The sequence below is a fragment of the Peromyscus eremicus genome, chromosome 4 (genome assembly GCF_949786415.1).
Source record: "Peromyscus eremicus chromosome 4, PerEre_H2_v1, whole genome shotgun sequence".
NCBI classification, from domain to species: domain Eukaryota; kingdom Metazoa; phylum Chordata; class Mammalia; order Rodentia; family Cricetidae; genus Peromyscus; species Peromyscus eremicus.
The window spans coordinates 10,798,662-10,825,453 of record NC_081419.1 but is presented as its reverse complement, the minus strand read 5'-3'; the positions used below and the strand labels follow the sequence as shown (position 1 = coordinate 10,825,453).

General features: G+C 40.1%; 2 protein-coding genes across 2 annotated transcripts; one reads left to right on the top strand and one right to left on the bottom strand.

Moving 5' to 3' along the window:
* Positions 1-3,992: 3,992 nt before the first annotated feature.
* Positions 3,993-4,976, top strand: LOC131907997 (olfactory receptor 1361-like). Its single transcript, XM_059259069.1, has one exon. The coding sequence runs from the start codon at positions 3,993-3,995 to the stop codon at positions 4,974-4,976; it is 984 nt and encodes a 327-aa protein (XP_059115052.1).
* Positions 4,977-16,810: 11,834 nt separating this feature from the next.
* LOC131907996 (olfactory receptor 1Q1-like) lies at positions 16,811-17,737 on the bottom strand. The gene has a single exon (XM_059259068.1). It carries the CDS (start codon positions 17,735-17,737, stop codon positions 16,811-16,813), a length of 927 nt encoding a protein of 308 aa, XP_059115051.1.
* Between the last annotated feature and the right edge of the window lie 9,055 nt (positions 17,738-26,792).

Below are 26,792 nucleotides of genomic sequence, written 5' to 3'. Positions count from 1 at the left end.
GAAACATATGAGAGAACACCTAATTTATTTTGTAAGATTGTTGGAAGATCTATTTTTGATATGGTTAAAAAATCAGAATCTTATTTATACACCATAGAATCAGCCTTTGTGATTCTTCAGTTTGAGAGGTGAGTGGACTGAAAACAGAATTTAGATCAGTAAACCCCTAAGGAGAGTCTATTCCTAACATGTAGACATTGATAAAGTAATAAACAGGGATGTTTGCTGATGCTTTGATAGAACAGGAAAGTGAAGAATAATCAGGGTTGGCTGGACACTCCACCTGTCACTCCTCTGTGTCCGAAGACGTCCCTGAAGCAGCAGCCAGGAGCTGAGAGGCTATATATGGCCATATGCTGGTTTCCAGGCATGCTTTCACCGCTCCAAGATTTAGTTTACTTTACAGATTTGAAGGGTTCCAGCATTGCCTGTGTGAGTATATTCTTAACTTTTCTAAAGAACATCTTCTTCTCTTTTCTTTGCCCAGCATCTTTGATAGCTATAAGTTGCTTGAACAGGGTCTACAGAACTCACAGTCTGATGGGAGCTTAATCAAGACTGGAGAACTGAAAAGGAATATAGATGGATTCTTGAAACCCACCAACAAGAATACAACTGCTGTTTGCTACTCATTTCAGTATGATTGATTGGAAAACATGATTTTGCTTTACTTGAAAGAAAATGAGTTGCAATATTTTATTGTTATCTTTATAAGGGATAATAACAGACTTCTTTACTACTTCTTGGATACTATTGTATTTCACTTTTTCTCCTACAGGGACTTGCTCCATCTTCCTTTATTCTTGCCCACCTCTTTTTCATATTCATTTCTATGTGTGTACTGACATCTGAATTTGGCTGGACTTTTAAGAAATAATAACATTCTAAGAACATAAGATAATTTAAGCTGTTTCCACTGACATATGTGGATACAGGAAAGGAATGAAGGCAAAGGAATAAACATTGAAAAATGTAAGTGTTCTATATCTTTACAGTTCTTTCCTGCTTTGTAAATATGATCCATTAAAGATTGTCTGGAAACATGTGAATGAGAAAATGTAGGAAAATCAAAGTCCGGCCGAGTGAATAGGGATGTGCTTCAGGAAAATGTGACAAGTGCTGAAGAAAGCTGCAGCCCAACTAAGCAAAGTCCTCTTGGTAAAATATGCTGCAAGCACCTGGCTGCTTTCTGAGGCTTTAAAGGACAATCAGTTTTTAAAGTATTAAAGACAAATGGTCCCGACTGATAGACCTGATCATATAATCTTTTGTGACTGGCTTCCTGTGGTGGAGACAGTCACCTTAAGGAATCAGCTGTAGCTGAGGTGGCTTTGGTGCTGTGTTTATCTTTTGTTTTAGTTCTTCTTTCTCTCTAGAGATCTCAGCAAATCGATAACAAAGGAGAAACTGTAGTAAATGAGAAGAAAGGGCCATCATTAGCGAGCGTGACATTTCAGTGGAGTTTTGAGAGACAAAGAAAGTAACAAGATCACACTTAGAATACCAGAAAGGACTGCAGTGGAAGAGAACAAGCCAAGCGTCTACTTGGAAAGGATGGCATGCCAGAGGCAGCCAATTCGGGAGGAGGGTGAGAGAGAGAAAGGGGAAAAGGCTTTGATAGAATATAAGGGTGTGGACCAAAGTGAGTGTCTTCCAACATGATGACTGAACAAGCCATTCTGCATGTGTCTTCCTCTCTATCTAGAAGCTGAGACCATGGTAGTCCATCCTGTGAACCCAGTGAAAACTTGAAACGTATTCTCTAGGAAGGGAAAGCTCTAGCTATTAACTTAGTTGTCATGTCTCAGAAGGAGGCCCTCACTTTTATTTGTGATAAGCAGCATAAAAAGCTTTCCATATTTTCAGAGGGTAAATTTTCATATTCTTAGGAGAGAGTAGTGTGGATTCATACTTGCAAATACACAATCAGGAGCAATTGACACTAGTTATCTAGAACAAGCAACATAGAGTCACATGCATGTGCACACACACATACACTATAAAAAACAAAGAACTCACCAAAAAGAAAACTTCATTCATGGTATAAGAGATAATATAAAAATATGGATTCTCAGAGGCCTGCACCCTCACACAAAGAGAAGAGCATAATAGTGAAATAGTACCATAAAGCTATCTTAGCACAGTAACATATAATTACAAGAATAAAATAAATATGAATTGTGAATTATTGTGATTACAATTTAGTTTATGGACTAGAAAGAAAGTGAGTTGGAAAATTTAAGGAGATAGGGGTTAATCCAAAAAGTTTAATGACCAATTAGAATATTTTTGGGAAAAATGCTAGGGAGAATGATGTGTAACATGGTACCTAGCTTTCATGTGAATTCTGAGAAAGAAATTAGGCCCATTGCTTGTAAACAATGACTTCCCACTGAGCTGTCTCCTTATTCCTGAGTTCAAGGAACTGTGAGAAATTTTCCCAGAAATAAAAAACAATCTTCATATACATATAAAAAATCAGGGTAGGAACAGTGGTGCACACCCTTTAATCTTAGCACCCAGGAGGTAGAGGCAGGCAGATCTTTATGAGCTCAAGGCCAGCCTGGTGTACATAGTGAGTTCCAGGACAGCCAGCTACATGGTAAGACCCTGTATTGAAGAAGAATAAGAAGAAGAAGAAGAAGAAGAAGAAGAAGAAGAAGAAGAAGAAGAAGAAGAAGAAGAAGAAGAAAACAAAAAATTCTTTTATTCATTCATCACAGATTAATGATATGGCATCTTTATAAAATTTAGGCATGGCAGGAATAAAAAAATCTAAAAAAATCACAAGAAAGAAACACAAAAAAGAAAAAGAGTCACACAGGTTTATCATTTAATCTGAGAAAGAAAAATGTTTTCATTCACCAGGTATACCTACATAAATGAAAACATTCTTGACATGCAAAGGCTGAGAACACCAGCAGCGTCTAGTTATATTATTTATTAATTTATTGAATACATGCAGAAAAGTTGATGAAAACCAGGAACCAAAGAACTAAAACATCCTTCCAACTTGAAGAAAGGAAAATGGGTGAGGCCCTGTGAAGAGGATGGAGTTTCATCTCCTGCAATAAAAGGCCAGTGACATCATGATACCATGCAAACACATGTGTATTAGCACATTATTCAGAGGCATACAGGTATGGACCACCCAAAAGCTGAAACTAAACATGAAAGTAGCAAACTTAGGGCAATGACTGTCCTTTTATTACATTTGGTACTATAGTTATATCCTACTATTATTTTTGGATGTATTTGCATGCCTGTAGGTTTGTGTGAGTGTGTGTATATGTGTATGTCCACAGCACATGCATAGATTGTGGAGGTCAGAGGTCAGTCTCTGTTACCACTCTTCAGGAGCTATTGATCTTGGTTTTATGACCGTGTCTCTCATTGGTGTGGGACTGGGTGGCCAATGAGCCCCAGGATACATTTGTTTCTGTGTGCTCAGTGCTGGGATTTAAGGCAAGTGCCACCATGCCTGGCTTTCTTATGTCACTTCTGGGAATTGAACTCAGACCCTGAATGTTGTGTGGCCAGCACGGTACAGACTGAGTTATCTCTCCAGCTTTAAAATTAATTTTATCACATTCATACAGAAATATGATATTTCATCAAAATATCTTTATTTCTATACTGGCATTAAAAGTTATGTCTTTGCTGTGCACTCTTGATATATTTACAGAGAAAATCTGCCATGAAGAGATGTGAAGTTCCCATCAACTGCAAGATAATATTTTCATAAAAAATTAACAATTAAAGTAGGGGATTGTATCAATCACTTCTACCCTCATCCTGGGTAAGTTTAGTTGACTCAACATTACAAAAGAACAAAACTACATTTCTTGATGCTTAAAAATAGGAATAGATCCTCATTCAAGTGAGTCCCCCACTTAAGGTGAAGACACTCTGAGATCTGTTGACCTTGGCATCTTTCTCTTCCTTTTCCATCTCCAATCTTACATCTTTGCAGGCGATGTAGAGCATGACTTATGGCCACTAAAAACAAGACAGAAGTGACTGAATTTGTGTTGTTGGGCTTGTCCAGCAGGCCAGAGATGCAGCCAGTTATTTTTGGAGTTGTCCTTGTCATGTACCTGATGGCAGTTATGGGCAATACCCTACTAGTACTTGTTGCTTGCTCAGACCCCAAGCTTCAGACTCCCATGTATTTCCTTCTCAGCCAGCTTTCCTTGATTGACATATCTCTAACAACCATCACGGTTCCTCAGATGCTGGTGCACACACTGTCTGTGGATAGAAGCATTTCCTATAACTGCTGTATGGTACAGCTGTTCTTCTTTATGGCAGTGGGCAGCATGGAAGGCCACTTGCTGGCTGCCATGGCATATGACCGCTATGTTGCCATCTGTGACCCTTTAAGATACTCTGCCATTGTCAGCCATAGCCTCTGTCTGAGAATAACATTGACCTCATGGGTGGTGGTCAGCCTTAACAGTCTCCTGTACAGTGTGCTGGTCACTCGTTTAACCTTCTGTGGCAACCAGGTCACTCACTTCTTCTGTGACATCACTCCTCTGCTGAAGCTCTCCTGCACTCGACCATTGGTCAATGAAATGTTAATCTTCACTGAGGGTGTAGCTGTGGTGGTCAGCCCCTTCTTCTTCATTTTAGGGTCCTATGTCCGCATAGGTTTTGCTATAGCCCACATGCAATCAATTGCTGCCCTAAGTAAAGCTCTGTCTACCTGTGGGTCCCACATTTTGGTTGTGCTGCTCTTGTATGGTTCTGTGATTCACATGTACCTCAAGCCATCCTCTAGCTATGACTTAGGCCAGGATCGCCAGGTTGCCATCTTTTACACAGTAGTCACTCCTATGCTAAATCCAGTCATCTATAGCCTCAGGAACCAAGAAGTTAAAGGAGCTCTACAGAGGGTTTTTAGGAAATTTTGCATTTCAGGAAACTTCCAGCCTAGCTCTCAGGCAAACAAAGAATGCCAGCACACCTCCTGAGAAGCAAAGGTTAATCTGAAAACACTGTAGATAGGTGAGGTATTCTCTTAATAGTGTCTATGAATCATATTCTTGTGGAATAATCTTGGCTATCAACATCCTCCTGGTTAAATTAGGAAAGAAATGAATTTATGAAATAATGGGTCTTGGTCCCTTTGACTGACTGAGAATCCTATAGCAGTGTAACTCAGAAGGTTCTTTCTAATCACTGAACCTTCGAACATATAACAATTAACCCAGAGAATGCCTCATCAATATGACAGCAAATCAATAGGGCTTGCAGAACTTGACCTTCTTTTATAATCATGTGTCTTATACTGTCTTCCAATGTGAAGTCAAAGTGAGTTACAACACTGTTGTGCAGAAAATTAAAGTTAAAATAAATCGTGGGTGGAATGGAGTAACCCTCTTTAACCGTTGTATATTTATAGTCTCTCAATTCAACAACATTTTAACTAACAATAAGTTCAATGTTTATAGTTTAAATTATCCTATTTTTATCTTCAACTCTCCTTTGGCTGTGCTAATTTTGTGCTCTGTATTAGATAGACATGAGGTGATGCTTCATAGACAATCGACTACATAATTTTTGAGGTGGATGTAGAAATAGAAATATCAGAGGCAATGTATAGATGACACTTAAAACTGTGAAGATGAATAAAAATTTATCAAAAAGTGAGTATAGAAAATAGTAGAAATATGAACTATGTGCTAAGGTGGATAGGGAGAGAAAGATTTAAAGGTCTTGGAGAGGACAAAACAAAAATTAACTGAGAAGTGGCTGTTGAAGGAAAAACAGGCGAATTTGTTATGCTACCACCTTATAAAGTAACATTTGCAGAATGGAGCAGTTCTTCTCTCAAATATGGTTGAAAAATATTGATGAGAATGGAAATTATTAGATTTCCCAAGATGTGGACTGCTGAAAAGCATCATTAAAAGTTAGGGGGGAAATTCCATTTACAGACATTTCATGATAGTGTGTAAGAGGGGAAGTAAAGGTTGTGATTATTGACTGCAAGAATTTGTTTTTTATTTTTCTGGTATAGACCAAAAGTTCTGTGTAACATGGTGCTCATAGAGTTTTTTATAATTTTGATAAAGATTGTGGTACAGTGTAGGAGAGTGAGTATGGGGAGAAACAAATAATACTAAAAATATTTTTAAAAGCCATATGGAAAGTATTGTTTCAAAAAGCTTTCTAATATGCTCAAGCAGCATTACCCTATAATGTGGACAATGCCTTTCCCAAACAGAATAGGCTATTAAGTAAAATCCCCGAGCTAGATATGGGATACCTCTCTTCCAGTTGTTGGTCAGTTGGGTCCCCCAGACATTACAGGCTATTGTTATTGTTATTGTTATTGTTTACCCACCAGAACTTGATAGTAAGACCTTATTGCTGAAGACAATATATGCTTGAGTCATAGAAAATGGAAGCTGCACTTCTACTGACCAGCTCTTACGGTGCCAGAAGGTGCTGTGCATGCTACTAGGGGAGAAAAGTCAGCAACAGTTTTACTTCACTGGCTTGTTCTATGTCAACTTGACACAAGCTAGAGTCATCAGAGATGAGGGAGCCTCAATTGAGAAAATGCCCCCATAAAATTGGGCTCTAGGCAAACCTGGAGGGCATTTTCTTAATTAGTGACTGATGTGAGAAGGCCTAGCTCATTGAGAATGGTGCTACCCTGGGATCTATAAAAAATGCAGGCTGAGAAAACCATGTGCACCAAACAAGTAAACAGCACCCCTCCATGGGCTCTGCATCAGATCCTGCCTCCAGGTTCCTGCCTTGCTTGAGTTACTGTCCTGGCTTCCTCGTGATGAACAGTGATGATGAAGTATAAGCCTTTCCTCCCCAAGTTGCATTTGGTTATGGTGTTTCATCATAGCAACAGCAACTTTGATGAAGAGAATTACCCATCTGTTAACTGTGTGAGCTATAATAAGAACTGGCTTGGCAAGCTGTACCCACGGGTACACTAGTGGTGACACTAATGTTATGGGAGTGACCAATCACTTTCTGTCCACAGTACAAGTCAGAACTCATTCCTGGAACTGTTAATTGGGCTAATAATTTATGGCTAGGTAGGCCATAGACTCTAAGGAATAATGTATTACCATTATTTTGCTAAATAGGCACATTATTAAATCGTCCCTAAGTGCTTGTTTTTATGCCCAAAGATGGGTGCAGCTCTTATCCCTCATCAGAGGAGCTTCTTTATGCAGTAGATGACAATTACTACAGAGACTCAGAATTCGTCAATATACAGAGCACACTGTGGAGTGCTGAGCTCTATATCATATCCCTACCCATCAGGGTTCAAACACTATCAAGGAAGAGGGGGCAGAAAGGCTTTTAGAGCCAGAAGTAGTAGTTGACTACTGGTTCAAGGAGGAGTTGGAAGGGGTTTCGGAGATGGATTTGATCAAAACACGTTTTTTTAAATTAAATTTTCTATTCATTTTACATACCAACCACAGATCCCCCTTTCCTCCCTCCTCCCACCCCCAGTCTTCCCCCCAAACCCACCTCCTCCCATCTCCTCCAAGTCAAGGTCTCCCACAGGGAGTCAGCAGAGCCTGGTACATTCAGTTGAGGCAGGTCCAAACCCCTCCTCCCTGCACCAAGGCTGTGCAAGGTGTTCCACCGTAGGCACTAGGCTCCGAAAAGCCCACTCATGCACCAGGGATGGATCCTGATCCCACTGCCTGGGGGTCCCCTAAACAGTTCAATCTAAACAACTGTCTCACCTATCCAGAGGGCCTAGTCCAGTCCCCTGGGGGCTCCACAGCTATTAGTCCACAGTTCATTAGTTTCCACTAGTTTGGCCTGGCCATCTCTGTACGTTTTCCCATCATGATCTAGATGTCCCTTGCTCATAAAAATCCCTCCTCTCTCTCACTGATTGGACTCCTGGAACTCAGCCTGGTGCCCTGCAGTGGATCTCTGTATCTGCTTCCATCAGTCACTGGATGAAGGCTCTATGATGACAGTTAGGGTATTCACTAATCTGATTACTGGAGTAGGCCAGTTCAGGTATCCTCTCAACTATTGCCAGCAGTCTAAGGTGGGATCATCCTTGTGGATTCCTGAGAACTTCCCTGGTACTCTGCTTCTCACTATTCCCATGATGTTTTCATTTATCATGGTATCTCTTTCCTTGCTCGCCCATTCTGTCCCTGTTCCAGCTCGAAACTCCCATTCCTCTATGTTCTCAACCCCCATCCCTTGCCCTCCATTACACTCCTCAATCCTAGTTTGTTCATGTAGATCTCATCTATTGCTCCTTTGCTGGGTGATCCATGTGTCCCTCCTAGGGTCCTCCTTGCTAGCTAGTCTCCCTAAAGCTGTGGTTTGCAGTCTGGTTATCCTTTACTTTACATCTAGTATCCACTTGTGAGTGAGTACATACCATGTTTGTTCTTCTGAGTCTGGGTTACCTCACTCAGGATGATATTTTCTAGTTCCATCCATTTGCCTGCAAATTTTATGATGTCATTTTTTTTTTTTACTGCTGAGTAGTACTCCCTTTGTGTATATGTACCACATTTTCTTTATCCATTCTTCAGTTGAGGGGCATCTAGGTTGTTTCCAAGTTCTGGCTATTACAAATAATGATGCTATGAACATAGCATGTGTCCTTGTGGTATGATTGAGCATTCCTTAGGTATATGCCCAAGAGTGGTATAGCTGGGTCTTGAGGAAGATTGATTCCCAATTTTATGAGAAATGACCATACTGATTTCCAAAGTGGCTGTACAAATTTGCACTCTCACCAACAGTGGAGGAGTCAAAATACAAAACAAAACATATATTAAAATCGAAAACAATAAGCAAAGAATAAATCTAAGAAACACCAAGTTCTTGGTGTACAGTAAAATCAGAGAATGTAAGCTAATAGAATTCTATTTTTTATTCACTGAAACTTTTATAGATGTATACGATATATCTTAAGCATATTTGCCTCCAACTCCATCCTTCCATCTCCTCCTGACCATCTCCCCAACATACCACTTGTTTTTTACATAACTCACTGAATCCAGTTGATGCTACCAATAAATAAATGGCTATGAGGCTATCCTCTGGGGCAAAGGGAACCTGTTAGTGGCCACTTCTCAAAAGTAACTCTCCTGTGGCAGCCAGTATCTGCAATAGTTCCTCAGTGAAGGGTAGAGTTTAGGGAGTTCCCTGACTCCAGACTGGAATTTTTCTTAAGTTTTACTTAATGCATATAATTGTTTTACTTGCATATATGTCACATGCATACAATGCCTTTGGAAACCAGAGAGGACATAAGATCTCTGGGTTTTATAGACTGTGGTTAGCCGTCATGCTGGGAACTGAACTTGGGTCCTCTGGAAGAGCAGCCCACTCTCTTAACCAATGAGCCATCTCTCCAGTCCTCATGTTAGATTTTTAACTGGATTGATCCCATGTGGCTCTTGTGCAGGTAGCCACAGCTTCTGTGGGTTCATGTGTTCAGCAACCATGTTGTGCTCAGAGACACATTTCACAGTGCTCCTGTTCTAACCCCAGCTCTTTTATTCTTACTATCCTCTCTTCTATGATGTTCCCTGAGCCTTGCTGAGGGTGGGGGTTCATAAAGATAATGGCTGAGCATTCAGAGTTGCTTTTTCATAGCACTTTGAAAAGTCACGAGTCTGTATTAAGCTTCGCCTACTGCAATAAGAAGCTTCTCTGACCAAAGTGGAGAGCAACACAAACCTATGGATAAAAATAGAAACATTTAGAAGGTAGTTTGACAACATGGTCATTTATCAGATAACACCAAAGTCTTCTTCCCTTGGGCCTATGACGTCCTTAGCCATGGGTTTTGGTCCTGTTTACAGCATCAGGAATGAATCCCCTGCTTGGAACAGGCCTCAAATCTAATCAAGAGAATGGTTGATTTCACCGCCCTAAAGCCCCTTACACCGTAAAGAATCTTGCTGCTATTACACCAGTAAAGACATCTTGCTTGGCTGATTGGGTTTGCCGCATGCAGAGAATAGGACTCTATAAGATCATTTATGTCTTTTCTCCTCTAGCAGCCAGCATAACACCCTTGACCGCTATGAAATGTGCCTAGCAGGGAGAGCTTCCTGGTCATTTGATATTGATTTCTTGATATACTACATGCAAAATGAATTGTGTCTTCAGCAATACTTATGGCAGACAATCAAGAGCAGTGACGATAGCCTATGTTGACTTGGATGCCTCTGGGGTACCATTGAACAATAACCTATAGTGGAGCATTCTGTTCCTGGCACTGAGGTTTTTATTTAATAACCCATGTTCTACAGGAACAGCATTGTTCACCTGAGCAGGGCACCTCTGTTCAATTTCCTGGTTTTGGTAAGCTAATTTCAATTAGCTTACTAACTACTGAGATTTCATAATGCTTCTTCATACTTCTTAGCTTTGGTTACCCCACCTCCATCTCTCCTTTCTTTCACTCTTCTTAACCTTTCCATGCTTAAACTTTTAGCTTCTAGTGTTCCCTTTTGTCCAGTTTGTTTCAGAGGAGTCATGAGTGAGACCTGTTAGAATGAGTCAGCCTTCTCAACATTAAAATCAGCCATGCAAGTCTTGTGTTGAGGGTCTCTCCCTAAGTAACATCTGTATTCTTCTGTATATGTCTTTGTTTTGGTCAGGGTACATAACATGAGACCTATTACCTTGATAGGTTTTCAGTTATGCAATACATTATTATTGATGATGGATATTTGTTTAGAAAGTAGAAAACATGTTAAATATCTTCAACAAACAAACAAACAACCCCCCCCCCAAAAAAACCATAAAATGTTAGGGGTGGGTATAAGGAAAGTAGTTGAGGTAATAGATTTGATAGTGGTGGTTTTATGGATACATGTGCCCAAACTCATCAAATTATATATATCAAATTTATACAGTGTGTGTGTGTGTGTGTGTGTGTGTGTGTGTGTGTGTGTGTGTGTTGTGTTGTACATACTAGGCAAGTGCTTTATCACTGAGCTACATCTCCAGATTACAAATCTGGTTTTTTTTGGGGGGGGGTAGAGAGTGTATATGTGTGTATGAGAGGCTAGGGGACAATCTCGGGTATCATTCCTTATGTGCTTTCCTCCATTTGTTTGAGACAAGGACCCTCATTGTTCTGAACTTCACCAAGTAGGTGAGACTAACTTGCTAGTGAGCTCTAGTGATTGGCTTGTTTCTGCTCCTTACATCACCATCACTGGGCTGATCCAGTATGTACCACACTTTGATTTTTGATGTTGTTTTGTTTATTTTTGGGATTTAATTATAACATTTCACCCTTCCCTTTCCTTTCTAAACCATTCCATATACTTCTCTCTGTTCTCCTTCAAATTCATGGCCTCCTTTTTCATCAATTGTTATTGCATGAATGTGTATTTGTATATACATATATATTCCCAAATATAACCTGTTGAGTCCATACAGTGTTACTTGTAGGAATGTTTTGAGGGCTGACCATTTGGCACTAAGCAACCAATTGGTGTGTCTTTCCCTGGGAGGGCCACTGAGTCTCTAGCTTCCAGCTTTATTCAGTTGCCTGTAGTTCCTTGTATAGGATCGAACCAAACTGCACCTTTGGCTTTTTATGTGGGTTCTGGGGATTGAACTCAGGTCCTCACATTTACAACATACTTTACTGTCTGGGCCATCTTTGTATGCCAAATATCTGTTGTTATTGTTATTGTTGTTGCTTTTGAGAAAAGTTTATAGACATATAGTAGAATGCTCAGAGATTTTGATGTGTATTTCCTGACTCCACTGATGTTTCCATTCTCTACAATCTCCCTTTAGACCTCACAGTGTGGTGCACAGACAGCAGCATGCTGAGAAACTTGTAAGGAATGCATGATTGCATCTCTGCACCTCCTCCTAGATCAAATGATTTAGGATATGTAGTTTAGTAAAAGCTGACATTAGTGTCTGAGAAGTATTCAAAGATGATATATTTATTAGGAAGTCTCATTTCTCGTGTGTGTGTGTGTGTGTGTGTGTGTGTGTGTGTGTGTGTGTGTATGTGTGTGTTTGCATGTATGGGGGCCAGAGTTTGACTCTGGACATCTTCTCTCTCTCTCTCTCTCTCTCTCTCTCTATATATATATATATATATATATATATATATATATATATATATATATATATATATAGTCTCTGAGTGAACTTAGAACTTACCATTTTTGTTGGTCTGGCAGACTCTGGAGGATCCACCTGAGTTTGCTTTACCCCAACACTAAGGCTGTAAGTATGTGCTCTCATGCTGAGTTTTTATGTGAGTGCTATGATTATGAACATCAGACACTGTTCTCACTGAGCTATCTACTTCCCCAGCCACAGAATGCTTTATTTCAACTGAGAACAAACCTTTAATGAATTAAAGTTAGGCGTATAATTTCCCATCTTTCTCTACGATCCAGTAATGCAGCACAGGTGGGAACTTGCTTTTCTCCCCTGTTTTCATTGAGGTGTAGTCCATGTTGGTTCAAATGACAGTTATGTCTACGGAGATACCTACCCTTAATTGAGAGGAAGATGGAACTAACACCATCAGTTACACAAAGAGACACAACATACTGACATATTTATCTATTTCCAAAGCCTTCTTAATTGACTCCACCTGATTGATTGCAAACCATTTGCTATGCCCATAAAAGATTGGAATGTCATTTTGGTACAAGAATTTATAGAACATGAACAGCCAGGAGTGGTGATGCACACCTTTAATTCCAGCCCTCGGGAGGCAGAGGCAGGTGAATCTCTCCTAGTTCAAGGCTAGCCTGGTTTATAGAGTGAGTTCCAGGACAGCCAGAGCTACGTAATAGAGAGACCCAGTCTCAAAATTGAAAGCAACAAACAAACAGACTTCAACAACATGTCTGTGAGGAGAATGTAAGAATGAGAGGCAGATGAAGGGTTAGGTGGGAAAATCAATTGCACTTAATCACATTTGAAAGGGAAACAACCAGAGTTCAATGCTCATTCTTCAAGGATAGAACGACATGGTGGCCAACCCCCGGCAAAAACAATCAAGGGTCAAGTCAGAGTATCAATTCTAATACTAACCACAGCCAAAAGCTAAAGTGTGACTTTGTGTGTTTGTAAGTACACAAGGATTATCTAATTTAAGGTGAATCATCTAGCCTTAAACAGAACTGCAGTGTACTGTGGTCATCAGGAAACAGGCTGCTAATACTATAATTATTAATGTGGTTTTGCGTCATCACCGTAACAGCAGTGGGATTTTTCATTTATTTCTTATAACTATTTGTTGATAGTGTATTCTTTATCACAATATGTGCTCAATTTTTAAAGCTTGTATTTTGAGAACTTATCAAAAAGTAGAGCAATGGAATAAAGAGATTCATAGGGTAAGATATGGCCTGCAGGGAAAGTACATTTAATGGTCCTGAAGTACCAATTGAAATAGCTCTATAACCTAGCCATTATAATTTATCGTCTAAACTAGTACACTTTAGGAAGATAAAGCACTAAAAATCAGACTAAAACAAGGAGAGTAACTATGTCTCTTCTGTAATGATCTGAATTCTTTTAAATTAGTCACCTAAAGGAGATCAGAATAAAACAGAGTTCAGAATCCAAATGGAAAATGATAAACTATTGACTATAGTATAGAACAATCTTCCTAATGCTGTGACCCTTTAACACAGTTCCTTGTGTTGTTGTGACCCCCAACCATAAAATTACTTTTGGTGCTACTTCATAACTGTAGTTTTGCTACTGTTATGAATCATAATGTTAATATGGTGTTTTCTGATGTTCTTAGGTGACCTCTGTGAAAAAGTTATTTGACCACCCCCTAAGGGGTTGAGACCCACAAGTTGAGAAACACTGGTGTAGGGTATGGTAAAAGGTGGTATTTGGAATCAAAGTTAGATTTCAAATGTTCCCATTACTTGCTCTATGATTTCAAACAATTACTGTTACTCTCTGCCTTGGTTTGTCATTGTAAAGAAGGGAGAAATACTACCTACAATTCAGAGCTGCTGTAATGATTTGATTAATAAAATATATGTAAATGACTCATAGTGATTCAATACACATGTTAATAACAATTAATAGTATTTTATTAATAGTATAAAGATGAAATAGTGGGGAGAAAGCAAAGGGCTGCTATGTAAAGAACTGGATATTTAACCTTCAAAGTACCATGTAAGAAACAATTCGACACCTCAATGTTTTCTAACAACAGAATTTCTCATTCCAAAGTCTACAGTTTGAAAGACCCAATTTGGGACACATGGTTCTCCTTTAATATTTTGCATTCTGAGACCAAAGGATACTGTCACCTGAGTAGAGTTATTCTCACAACAAAGGCTGAATGTCAAAAGAGCAAAAACAGCTGACTCAAACCTATTCAATACTTTCAACTGGGAAAAGTGTTTGGCATGCTTATTCAAGAAGTGTTGGCTAAAATTTAATCCAAAGTCATTGAATGTGATGGAGATACATATATTCTGCCTGTGATTAAGCCATGTCAAAGACAGGAAATAAGGGAGGAATTATAACAGAGTCCATCTACCTAATAATCACAAATATTCAAGCTCCCATTAGTGAGTTTGAAGATTGTTCATGCTCATAAATAATAGTATTTATATAACATATGCACATTTATATCTATAATAGCTGTCCGTTGTATAGGTTTCTGGGAGATGAACTCTTAGAAGGGGAATGGTATTATCTATGTAAAAATTTATTTTGTTTTTCTTTCTTTCTTTTTATTTTTTGAGACAAGATCTTGCTATGTAGTTTTGATTTGCCTTGAAGTCACTTCCTGGGATTAAAGGCGTGTGCCACCACTGCCTGGCTCTGTTTCCAGTGTGGCCTTGAACTCACAGAGATCCAGAGGATCTCTGCCTCCCAAGTGATAGGATTAAGGGTGTGTGCCACCACAGTCTGGCTTCTATGTCTAATCTAGTGGTTGGCTCTGTCCTCTGATCCTCAGGCAAGTTTTATTAGGGCTCATAATACGTCACCACACTGCAGTGTTAAGCAGTGACCCTGAATAGACATCAAAGAATAAAGAGACCAAAACTAGTTCTGAGAGGAGGAGGTGGGCCAAGGAGGCGGGGAATATTAGAACAAAGGAAGGGGATCTAGACAGAAAATATCTGGTGTGTAATGTGTTTTCTGGACAAGGTGAGGGACCAGAGTTTAGTGATCAAAAGATAGTGTCATCAGAACTGAGAAAGTAGCTCAGTGGTAGAGTACTTGCCGCCAAGTGCAAAGGCCTGGGTTTGATCCCCAGAAAATCAAGAGAAATGGAAAGACCACAGTGATAGGAAGAAAAGGTGGCATGATTTATTTGTTCTTTCACTTTATACATGCCAGAGCCTCCTTTACCAGGGTAGAATTTATTTCCCAGGAAGAGCCAAAGACTTAGTGAATCCATTTATCTGTCTCATAGCTCTCAGCCCATTTCAGTGGTGAAAGTTTTGATTAAGATTTATGTTTATGCTGCAAGAAACCCTTATATCATATTACACCAAATCTTCACAAGTTTAGTTCCTTCTCAGCTCAGTGCTCCAATTGATTGTATCTAATAGATGAGCTTCATCTAGACACATGGACTAGTCATCCACATTTACATTTTCTGGGACACTCTCCTCCCATTCATCTGATTCTATATTGATGAGATTGAAAATTTGAAATTTTAGTGAATCTTATGACTTTTGAAAACATTCTCCGTGCTCAGCAATAAACAGTTAACAGACAATCACTGAGTGATAAATAAATTCCACATATCAACTGCTCAGCTACTCAGCAGACACAACAGAAGCTTCAGCTATCTGTGAGGGAATGTCTCAAGAATGTGGGAGTGGAAAAGGGTGGTGTGCTTAGTTCTGAGCTCCCAGTTGATTTTGATCCTCATAAATATTGTCATGTCCTTCCCATGCTAGAGTAGTTAATCCATTTATCTGTCTCATAGAAACTTGCAAAAGATATAGCATCAATTTGCTCTCATGGTGTCCCTGGAGTTAGAAAATGTGAAACTGACCAATTCCTGGCCAATTCGATGTACCATCATAGTTCCAATTAGAGGTAGTGGTGCAAAGCATATGTGAACAGATATGGTAATATATGGTTTTCAGACTGTCACTCTCAGTGTTAGTGGAGTTCAGAGATTACAAAAATGTTCTCAGAAGTCTCCTTCTAGGCTATGACTTTGAGTATTTGGATTTGGATTACATGATCTCTACTATTCTTGTCTATTTTTAGAATCTGACACCCAGACCTTGAGAATTTATGAGCTCTATATAGCCTGTTTAGAAGCTAATTTCCCCACAAATCAGTCAGAATCACTTTATGAACACAGAAAATCCACCACAGGCCCGTGGATCATCCTTAATCTCAATAAAACCCATGCTGGTGTTTTACACTAAGTACATGGTGATTCCCTTTGTTTTTTGTACCTCGTGCTTAAAAAGTGCTTTATAACAATATCTGATGAGAAAATCCTTGATATGTATTCAATTTAGGTATTTCTAGAGCATTATCTTTTAATTTTTTTTTTTTTAGTGCCAGAAGTTGAAGCTAGGATCTAGTGCATGCTAAACAAGTGTCCTACTGCCGACTTACAAACCCAGTCCTTCTTTTATTGATTTTGACACAGGGTCTAAGCTGCTCAGGACAGTCTTAGACTCTATACCTCAGGCATGCTTTGAACATCCAGTCTTCCTGACTCAGCCTTTCTGTGGTATTCTAAAGGAATCAAATTTATGAAGGACACAATGATTTTCCCAGTATAATAGTTAAGATTCGCAACGTTGTCTGAGGTTTGAACCAGAGAGAAGAGTTATAGTCTTTTCACCCATTTCCTGAAGGCTTCCTTGACATCTCCATTCCTCAGGCTGTAGATGAAGGGGTTCAGCATAGGAGTCACCACTGTGTACAGGACTGTCACAATGCGACCTTTGGTCACTGAGTAGCTGGAAAGGGGCCGGAAATAGACCCACGTGAGGGTGCCGTAGAATATGGCCACCACAATGAGGTGGGAGCCACAGGTAGAAAAGGCTTTCCACTTTCCACTGGCAGAGGGGATCTGGAGGACTGCTGAGATGATGAAGGCATAGGAGGCGATGATGAAGACCAGAGCTCCGTTGATGATTATCACTCCTTCTGTATGAATCATCAAAGTGTTGAGTTGGGTGCTGGTGCAGGAGATCTTCATCAGAGGATAGAGGTCACAGAAGAAGTGAGGGATCCTGTTATCTGCACAAAAGATCAGTCGGCCCATGAGGAGGGTGTGCAGCAGGGCATGAAGGTGGGAGAGGACATGGCATAGAGCCACCATCTGTGCACACAGCCTTCCAGTCAGTACTGTGGGGTAGTGGAGAGGATGACAGATGGCCATGTACCTGTCATAGGCCATCACAGCCAGGAGGAAGTTTTCCATGGCTGCAAAGCAAATGAAGAAATAAGTTTGGGCTAAACAGCTCATGTAGGAAATGACCTTTGTAGAGGAGAAAATATTCTGTAGCATTTTTGGAACTGTGGTAGAGGTGAAGCAGATATCTGCCAAGGCCAGGTTACTGAGGAAGACATACATGGGAGTGTGAAGATGTGGAGCAGAGACAATGAGTGTGATGATGAAAAAATTGCCAGAAATGTTGACTATGTACATGAGTAGAAAGAGAAGGAAGAGAGGAATCTGTTCATCTGGGTGAGTAGAGATGCCCAAGAGAACGAAGTGTGACACACTGGTCCAGCTGTTGTTGTCCATCTGTCACCATAAGAATGGAAATATGAGCAGGCTGTTGAGGAACACTCACTGCTGCACCCCAGTACAAAATATTCATAGTTCTGATAAAAGGATTGAGTGCTTAACAATTTTTCACTACCTTTAACACTGTCACTGTCATTACCGATAACACAGAGCATTTTTCTTGAATCAGGGACTTCGATTCTATCATATTTAAATGTTACAATTACCTTATGAAGTAGTTATCACCGTGATTATTATGTGTTTCACAGATTAGAAGGCATAGAAAATTTGAGCTCATAAAGGGCACATTTCAGTTTACATCATGTCTATCGGGATCCAAAGGTTACAGTGTTAAACACTATATGGCATGATTCTCCAAACTGAAGCTAAAGCCAAGCTATCATATTCCTGACAGGAGTCTTAGGGATGGCTACACACCCAAGGAACCTGCCTGCTGAAGGGAATGCCCGAGTTCTAGAGGCTGTGTACAGGGGCAGCCTGCTTGTGCCCAAAGATCTCTCAAATAGTATAAATTGTTTTATAAGAATGAGTTTCCATCTTCATAATTCCATGTACCTTTTCTCTAAATGGCTGTCTTCAGCTGGTTTTATGCTTTATCCTGCCTCATATCTAACAAAAGAAAGACAAACAATAACAGGACCGAGGCTAACTTTACACACTTACACTAGTAATAAATATTACTAATTTTGAATTCATAACCTAGGTTGGAAAAAAAGCACATTGTTCCATTAGATGTCTTGGTATATGTTTTTCTTATAGCCCATCACACATGTTCTACATCAGGAAATTCAACCAACCATGGATACTTGAAAAATATTTCCAGAAAGAAAAACGTAGGATTTTGTTGCATGAGGAATAATACAAATCCATCCACGTGAGATGATGCATAGGTGGTGGATTAGATATTATAAGCAATCCTGAGACAATTTAGTATGTGCAAGAGGATGCACAGAGTCTCTATGCAAATACTACGCCATTTTACAGCTAAAGATTTTGGCATCTTATAGATCCTGGAACCAATGGACAATTGTATCTGTTTATTATTAAAAAATTATAACATACTATTATCAGATATTAATATTTTGTATAGATCAAACACAGATGAAAATTGGAGATTCTATGTAGTTGAAGCTAATAATATATAATTTGTTACTAATAACTGCTACAATAACTCAATTCAGATGAAACTTTTTTTCTGATTATTTCTAACAAAATTTTATGGTCACAAGAAGCTAAAATAACTTTAATTTTATATACTTTATTATAGAACATAAGATAGGTAATTACAAAGGATTTCTATTCAAAAAGTAATTACAATTATATAAAATGTGTATGGAGAATGAAAGTACATGTTTAAACAGAAAAACAATAGAACTCACACTTTTAATGGTGATCTTGTTCTTGCATTTAAAGATGCCTGGTGATCATTATCCTGGTATAACTGAAGATGCTGAAGCTCACAGAATTCATAGAGTTTTGTAACATGTTCAATGGTGTCTGATCACAAAGCCTGTACTCCCAACTACTGGTATTATTCCCCCACTTAAACTTTCCCTCTTAACTCCTATTTACACTTCTCAGTTTTCTTTTACATTGTGCTGCCTTATACATCAGCTAGATAAGTACCCGTTCACATGTATATGTGCATATTCATATGTGTGATTGTATATATGTGTGCATGTGTATGCATATATACATACATTCGCACACACACATATGTTTAAACCTCACTATAAAGCTAAATTCTATATATTTTTGTTTCTGCTTTTATTTTTTTAATTAATTAACTTGTATTGATTCTTTGCGGTTTTCACATCATGCCTCCTGATCCCGCCCATCTCCCCATCCCCCCTCATCTGCTCTTTGCCCTTGCAACCTCCTCCACAAAATAAAACAAAATTTAAAAGAAAAAACAAAAACCAAAGCAAACAAATTTTTAAAAAGCAAAAGAAGAAAGAAGAAAAGAGAAGAAAAGAAAGGAAGAAAGAAAGAAAGGGAAGAAAGAAAGAAAGAAAGAAAGAAAGAAAGAAAGAAAGAAAGAAAGAAAGAAAAAGAATTTCGTCATGGAGGCTGTGGTGGTGTGGCTCCACCTTTTAGTCCTTTCGTCTTCATTTGCAAGTATTCATTGCCAGGAGTCATTGGTCTGGTTGAGGCCTCTGTCCTCTGTCGCACTATGGACAGTGGGCTTTCAGGGGGGCTTCCCCTCCCCTGCCCCCAAGGGACTTCCTGCTGCTTTCTTCTGTCCTGGAGATCCTGTAGTTTTGGATCTGTAGGTTCCTACCGTTCTCCTGCTCTAACTGTTCACAGACTAGGTGGATGCTGGGGTGGGCACTTAGAGCCCTGGTCCTGGGCCTGGGTGTCAGCAGGCCAGCTTTCCACCATTGTCACCATCCCCACCACCTCACCCCCTCCTCGCACACTTTCCAGCACGGCCTCAGCCAACCCACCCACCGCAGCCTGCTGCAAGAAGCAGGGCCAGCTCTGCTCTAAGGCCCTAGGGTTCAGCTCCCCCACACTCACACCACCAGGGCTCACCACACTCACTCCACTGTACTGCCCAGGCGAGTTGCAGAGCCCTCCTCTCTCCCAATTGCTGTAGGGGAGAATACAGGGGAGGCGGGGTCAGATCTCCTGTTCTCATGCCCTCAGGTCTGGCTGCAGAGTCTGCTGTCCAGTGTGCTGCAGCTGGTGAGGGACAAAGGTTAGTCCTTTCAGTCCTGTGACCCCAGAGCCAGCTCCCTTGCCTACCGCAGATAGCAAGGGGCAAGTGGCAAGAGGTGCGGGGTGGGGGAGGGCATCTTTTCACCACAAGACAGATGAAAGGGGGTGGGGTCAACTCTCGTGTTCTCACTCCCTCAAGGTGAGCTCACTCACCTGCATCTCTACCAACATGGTTAGTTCTAGTGTGTTGCCCAGGCGGGATGCAGGACTAGCTCCCCTGAGTGCTGCAGCTGATGAGGGACAGGGCTAGTTCTCCAACTCTCATGATCCCAGGGCCAGCCAGCCAGCTCTCTTGCCACCTCACCCATGCCACTCTCTTTCCCTCACCCATGCCACTACATGGCAGAAGCAGAGGGAGGTGGGCGTCAGCTCTGCTGCATTCATGCCCTCAGAGCGGGCTCACCAGCGTCCCCAACAACAGGGTCAGCCTTGTTTCTGTTTTTAAATCCATGCTATTGAGGGTGAGAGCATTTAGTTATGTTCCCTAAGGTCACATTGAATAGGGTTGGAGGCAGGCAGAGGGGAAAAATGTGGAGTGGCTGAGGAGGTGGGAAGCCAAGAATCTTGCTTTTTAATGGGGTACAGATAAACAAACAGCAACATGGCTTGTAAGGATGAATCCAAGAAATAGGACACGTGGATTTGATCCCACCTCTGTCAGGAAAGTACTCTGAGACCTGAGGAAAAGCACCTGTTCTCCTCGTCTGGGAAATGGTGGTAATGCCTGCTGGCATTAAGAAGCTTTATACAATCTATAGATGCAGAGGTTCCTTAAAAGTCCCACAAAACAGCATGAAGCTGTCTATTATAATCCCCATGGGAACTCCTCTCACAAAACGGATCCCTGTTGCTTCTGTCACTTCATCCACACTGCCCTTTGCAAACAGAGGAGGCATTTGCATACCATACCATAACCTGTTCTCTGAGTTTCCCTGTTTCATTGTTAAGACCCAGGAGTGGGAAGAAAGGACTGGACTGATTGTTAAAGAGAAGTCAATGGGGACAGCCATGTGCAAGTATAACTTCTCGGTTGCCCAACCCAGTTTACACGTAGACATCTCCTCAAATAGTTGAAGCTTTCTGGAATTTTTAAAGCTAGTTTTCTGACTCGGCAAAACTTCCATGGAAATCTCAGCTCTGTAAATCATCTACTCTCCTGTGGGAGGTTTTTGTGAAGTAAGTGCACAAAGACAGCAGCACTCATGAGAACAATGGAGGGAAGACGGGAAAAGAAGGGAGATGACAGTAAAAAGCAAGACTTCACAGTACTTACGTTGTTACCCAAATGATCAGTTCCTGTGGGCTTTGCCGAGGGGCTGGTGTAAGAGTTGCCTGGTGTACCCACAAACTGCGTGATGGTGTGCAGCCCCCTGTGAGTCTACATCACTTCGCTGTGCACTCTCAGCTAGACTGGAATGGACTGGACCTGGTACTTCATCTCTGCTTGGCTGTGTTCTGTCATTGTGTTTTGTTTTGACAGATGTACAGAGCCAACCACTCAGGGAAGATTGAGAAAGTGGTCCAGAATAAAAGAAAGAAAAGCATCAGGCATGAGTGGAAGGGCTGGCGGCTCCTGGGGCACCGTACTAGACTCCAGGTACTTATGCTTGCTGGTGGCAGGAGGACGGGACTGGGAGTGCTGGGAACTGAGGTTTTCATCACAGGCCTCTGTATGGATCCCATGGTCCTCACTAGCGGGGAGTCCCAAGTGTGTCACTGTCCAGACTTGCTGCTCTCTCGGGGGAGTGGGACCAATAAGGTACTGTTTGTAATGTTGCTGTTGTGGCGGTTTGATCCCAGGAGCCCTGAGGAAGAGGCCGACGGAAACTCAGACATGGTCGAGGCAGAGGTGGTGTCTCCCTTTCCTGCATCCTTTGAGATGCAGTCTCTTGTTTTGTTTTCACTTAAGTAACAAACACGTTTTAGAAAAAGAATTAACAGTAAAACACACAACAAGAAAAGAGTGAGCCTGTTTCTACCCTCCATATTCATTTTAGGGGTAATCAACCACTGCTCATGTCCAACAGGTACCAGGACAGACACTTCTCTATGCACAGTGAACATGTGCATATTTTATAAAAATGAGATCTTGGGGCTGGAGAAATGGCTCAGTAGTCAAGAGCACTTGCTACTCTTGCAGACTCAGGTTTGGTTCCCAGACCCCACAGGGTGGCTCACAACCATCTGTAACTCTAGTTCCAGGGAATTTGATTTTTCTTATGACCTCTGCAGGCTCCTGCATGTGTGTGGTACACATGAATACACTCGGGTACATGCAGATATACATAAAATAAATCAATATTTTAAAAAGGGATCTTATTTATGCAGCTTTTTTTTTCATAAGTAAATCATGGACATCCTACGGCAAAATTAGACCTAGCTTATTATTTTGAAGATATTTCAGAATATTATTTGTATAGAAATAATAACTATTTTTTATTCATGCCTTTTATCATGATTTCTTTAGTAATGAAGAGAATGCTACAACCAATATTCTTTTATAGGTAGTTTTGTCTACAATACATTGCACAGATATACTTGATAAAGTATAGGTGCATTCATGTAGCCCAAGCTGGCCTTCAACTTGCTATGTAGCTGAGGATGACTTTGAACTCCTGCTCTCCTGCTTCCATCTCCCAAGTGCTGGGATTACGCATACACACCACTATGCCCAAATTCAACCTTGGCTTTAAACAACATTTATTTAGGGCCTCTTATGCATGGACATCATTAATCCTTAAGCTTCATGCTTAAAATTCTAAATTGTGACAAAAGGCACAGGATAGGGTCAATGAATCTGTAAAATATCATGAAATGAGTGAGTTAAACTTAAAGCCAGATCTTGTTCCTCCACAACTGAAATTTTTTCTGCATTAGTTTCCTGCAAATTCTGAGATAACAATGACCCAAGTGAAGATTTTTCTGCATTAGTTTCCTGCAAATTCTGAGATAACAATGACTCGAGTGCCTTGGCTTGAGATGAATCTCTATAGGAAACAGTAGGATCAACACAACACAGGGATGGGCCTTTTTGACCCTGTGCTTTTACAGAGGTCAACATTTCCAGTAGAACTCATTCATTCTCTTACTAGTTTCTGCATTTATTTCCACTCAGCTAATATGATAGGTTCAGGTGATGGTGTAGTGAATGATATTCAACTCACAAACTCCATGAGAAGAAGGGGGAAGTGTGTTTTATTTCTTACAAATGGCCACAGATCTAGTGCAGTGCTGGGCACAAGGTTCAGAGATCTGTGTAGAAGAGGAGATGGAAAGATTGTAAGAGCTAGAGGTGGTAGATGACTCCAACACAACAGGGCTGATAAAAATATGAAACTATGAGAGCATGGACAAGACCTGCACAGGTTGAAACCAGACAAAATTCTAACACTGAGAAGGGAAAGTAAATACAAAATCCCACTCTTAACCTAGAAGCTATTTGCAGTTGATACCTGTTGGGAAAGAGGAAAATTAGTTTTCTCCAATAAGTGCCACTGGGTGTATCAACCATGCTCTAAGGCAAGCCCCATTCCCAGGAGCAGTTGGCCAACACAAAAAGTACTTCATGGTTGTTTTTTTTTTTTTTTTTTTTTTGTGTGTGTGTGTGTGTGTGCATTTTTGTTTCATTTTGTTTTGTTTTGGTATCTTTTGTCTTATTAGTGCCTTGTTTGCGTGTTTTGATTTTTGTTTGGGGTTTTTTTTTGTTTTGAGAGAGGGGAAAGAGGGAGGGGGGAGAGAGAGAGAATATGAAAATGAAGTTGGGAGAGAGTGAGGGAAAAGAACCTGGGAGATGTTGGGAGAGGTGAAAAGAATATGATCAAAATATATTATATGAAAAAATTAAATAAAAAAGGAGAGAAAATGAAGGTTCAAAATTTAAAATCAGAAACAGTATATATTTGTTGAACAAATAGAAAAATTAGATATTTGCTTAGCCAGTTTTTTATTGAAATATCATTGTCATAAGTGTCTTGAAAAAAGAAATGTTGGATGTTTAAAAAATATCAAACACAAGTACCTAACCTGATCCTGCCAAAATTCTTAGTTTGTTCAGACTGCTAAAAACAAAAGCCAAAGCCAGTAGTCGATGGACCTCAGAAGTTTATTTTTTATTGATTTGGAGCTGGGGGCATCAAGGATCAAGGCGTTGGCAGATTTCATGCCTGGTGACTTGCTTTCTGATTCTTAAGTCACACCTGCATCTTCTTTCTGTGTCCTCACATCATGAAAGAGGCAACACAGCTCTGGAGATAGTTTTGTAAGGACCTGAATCTTATTCATGAAGACTCCTTACTCCTAATCTTACACTCAACCTTATAAAACCACCAAGACAAAAATCAAGGGGAATGTGGAATATGAGCATTCAGACCATGGCATTCTGTCCTTTTGTCCATCCCAATATTCATGTTCTTCTTAAGTATATTCCGTCTCAATAGCCCAGAATCAATTTTAAGTCCAGAATAGTATCCTAAATATCATCTAAGAGCTGGAGGAATGACTGAGTGGTTACAAGCACTTGTTGCTCTTGCAGAGGACCAGGGTTCAGTTCCCAGCGCCTATCTGGTGGCTCACAACATCTGTGACTCCAGTTCTAGAGGCTGACACTATCTCCTGCAGGCAAAACACTCACTGACAAAAAATAAAAATGTGTTTTAAAAACTTTTAATCTAAAAACTACATACTATCTAAATAAGGTGTGAAAGAGACTTAAGAAAGATTGATCTTAAGGCATATTTCACTCTGGCTATGCATCTGTGAAATCAAGCATGAGATTAGGGAACAAGATACTATGATACTAATATATTTGTAGATGTAGGATTGACACACTGATAAGACAGAAATAAGGAAGAATGGGGTAACAGATCCTAAGTATATTTCAAACCTTAAGGTTCAAGAATATTAAAAAAAAAGTGTGTGTGTGTGTGTGTGTGTGTGTGTGTGTGTGTGTGTGTGTGTGTGAACAAGACTGGAATTCCAGCCTCAGAAGCTTGGCCAGGCAGAGGTGGTTCACTAAGCCTCTGGAAAGTTGTCTCACAGTCCTAGGCAGCTGAATTCCTATAGCTCTTCTGAGTGTGACCTATTTTGCAGCTTTTGAATATTGGACCTACTGCCAGGTGCTGTCAGAGTCTGGTGTGGAGTAGTCCTTCCTCAGTTCCTCTGGGCACCACCCAACTCTTGAATTCTCTTGGTCTTTTAGTTTAAATCCCCACCTTAAAATATTTTCTCTCCTCTTGTGTATTTACTATAATCATCCTAGACAAGATAAACCACACTTTCAAGTCTTAGAAAATTTTTCTAGAAAGATATCTCATCTCATTGCTCAGAGCTTCTGCCTTTCATAAAACATTAGAACGTGAACAGTTCAGCTGTGTTCCTTGTCTTGATATAGCTACACTAGCCATTCTTCTAGCTTCCAAAATTAATTTGAATCTGACACATTCTGTTCCCAACTATCTCTAAAGGCTTTCTTCATAACGACATTCATATCATTTTGAGCCCTCACCAACAATGCCTGTTCAGATACCACTCACTTTAAAATAAATTTGTTTTCTTACTATTTTTGAGTATTCCGTATATTTTTGACATTACATCTTTATTTGATATATACCTTGCAAATATTTTCTCCTGGTTTATAGATTATCCTTATACTCATTTAATTATATTTGGGAAAATTTTTTGGTTTGATGCTGCCCCATGATTTCAGGGAGATATATATATATATATATATATATATATATATATATATATATATATATATATATATATATATATATATATATATATATATATAATCATTGCCCAGTCCCACACCATGAAGCTTTCCTCCTACGTTTCCATTTATTTCCTACGTTTCCATTTATTAGTTGGACTGTGCTAGCTCTCACACTGAAGTCTTCACTCCAGCTTCTTCACTCTTCTTTTTTGTTTTGTTTTGTTTTGTTTTGTTTTGTTTTGTTTTTTGTTTTCAAGACAGGGTTTCTCTGCATAGCTTTGCACCTTTCCTGGAACTCACTCTGTAGCCCAGTCTGGCCTTGAACTCACAAAGATCTGCCTGTCTCTGCCTCCCGAGTGCTGGGATTAAAGGTGTGTGCCACCACCGCCAGGCTTCTTCACTCTTCTAACTCCAGAAAAAATGGTTTCCCTGTTGCTTGTTTTGACGGGACTATCTTTTCTCTATCTTGTGTTTTTAGTGTCTTTTGAAGATTAATTGAGTATGTGGACTTATTCCTCACTGTTCCATCAAGGTACGTGCATGTGTCTTCATGCTGGTTCTGAGTGCCTCTTCTGAGTACAACATTAAGATGAATTTCAAAGCCAGAGATTTTATGTC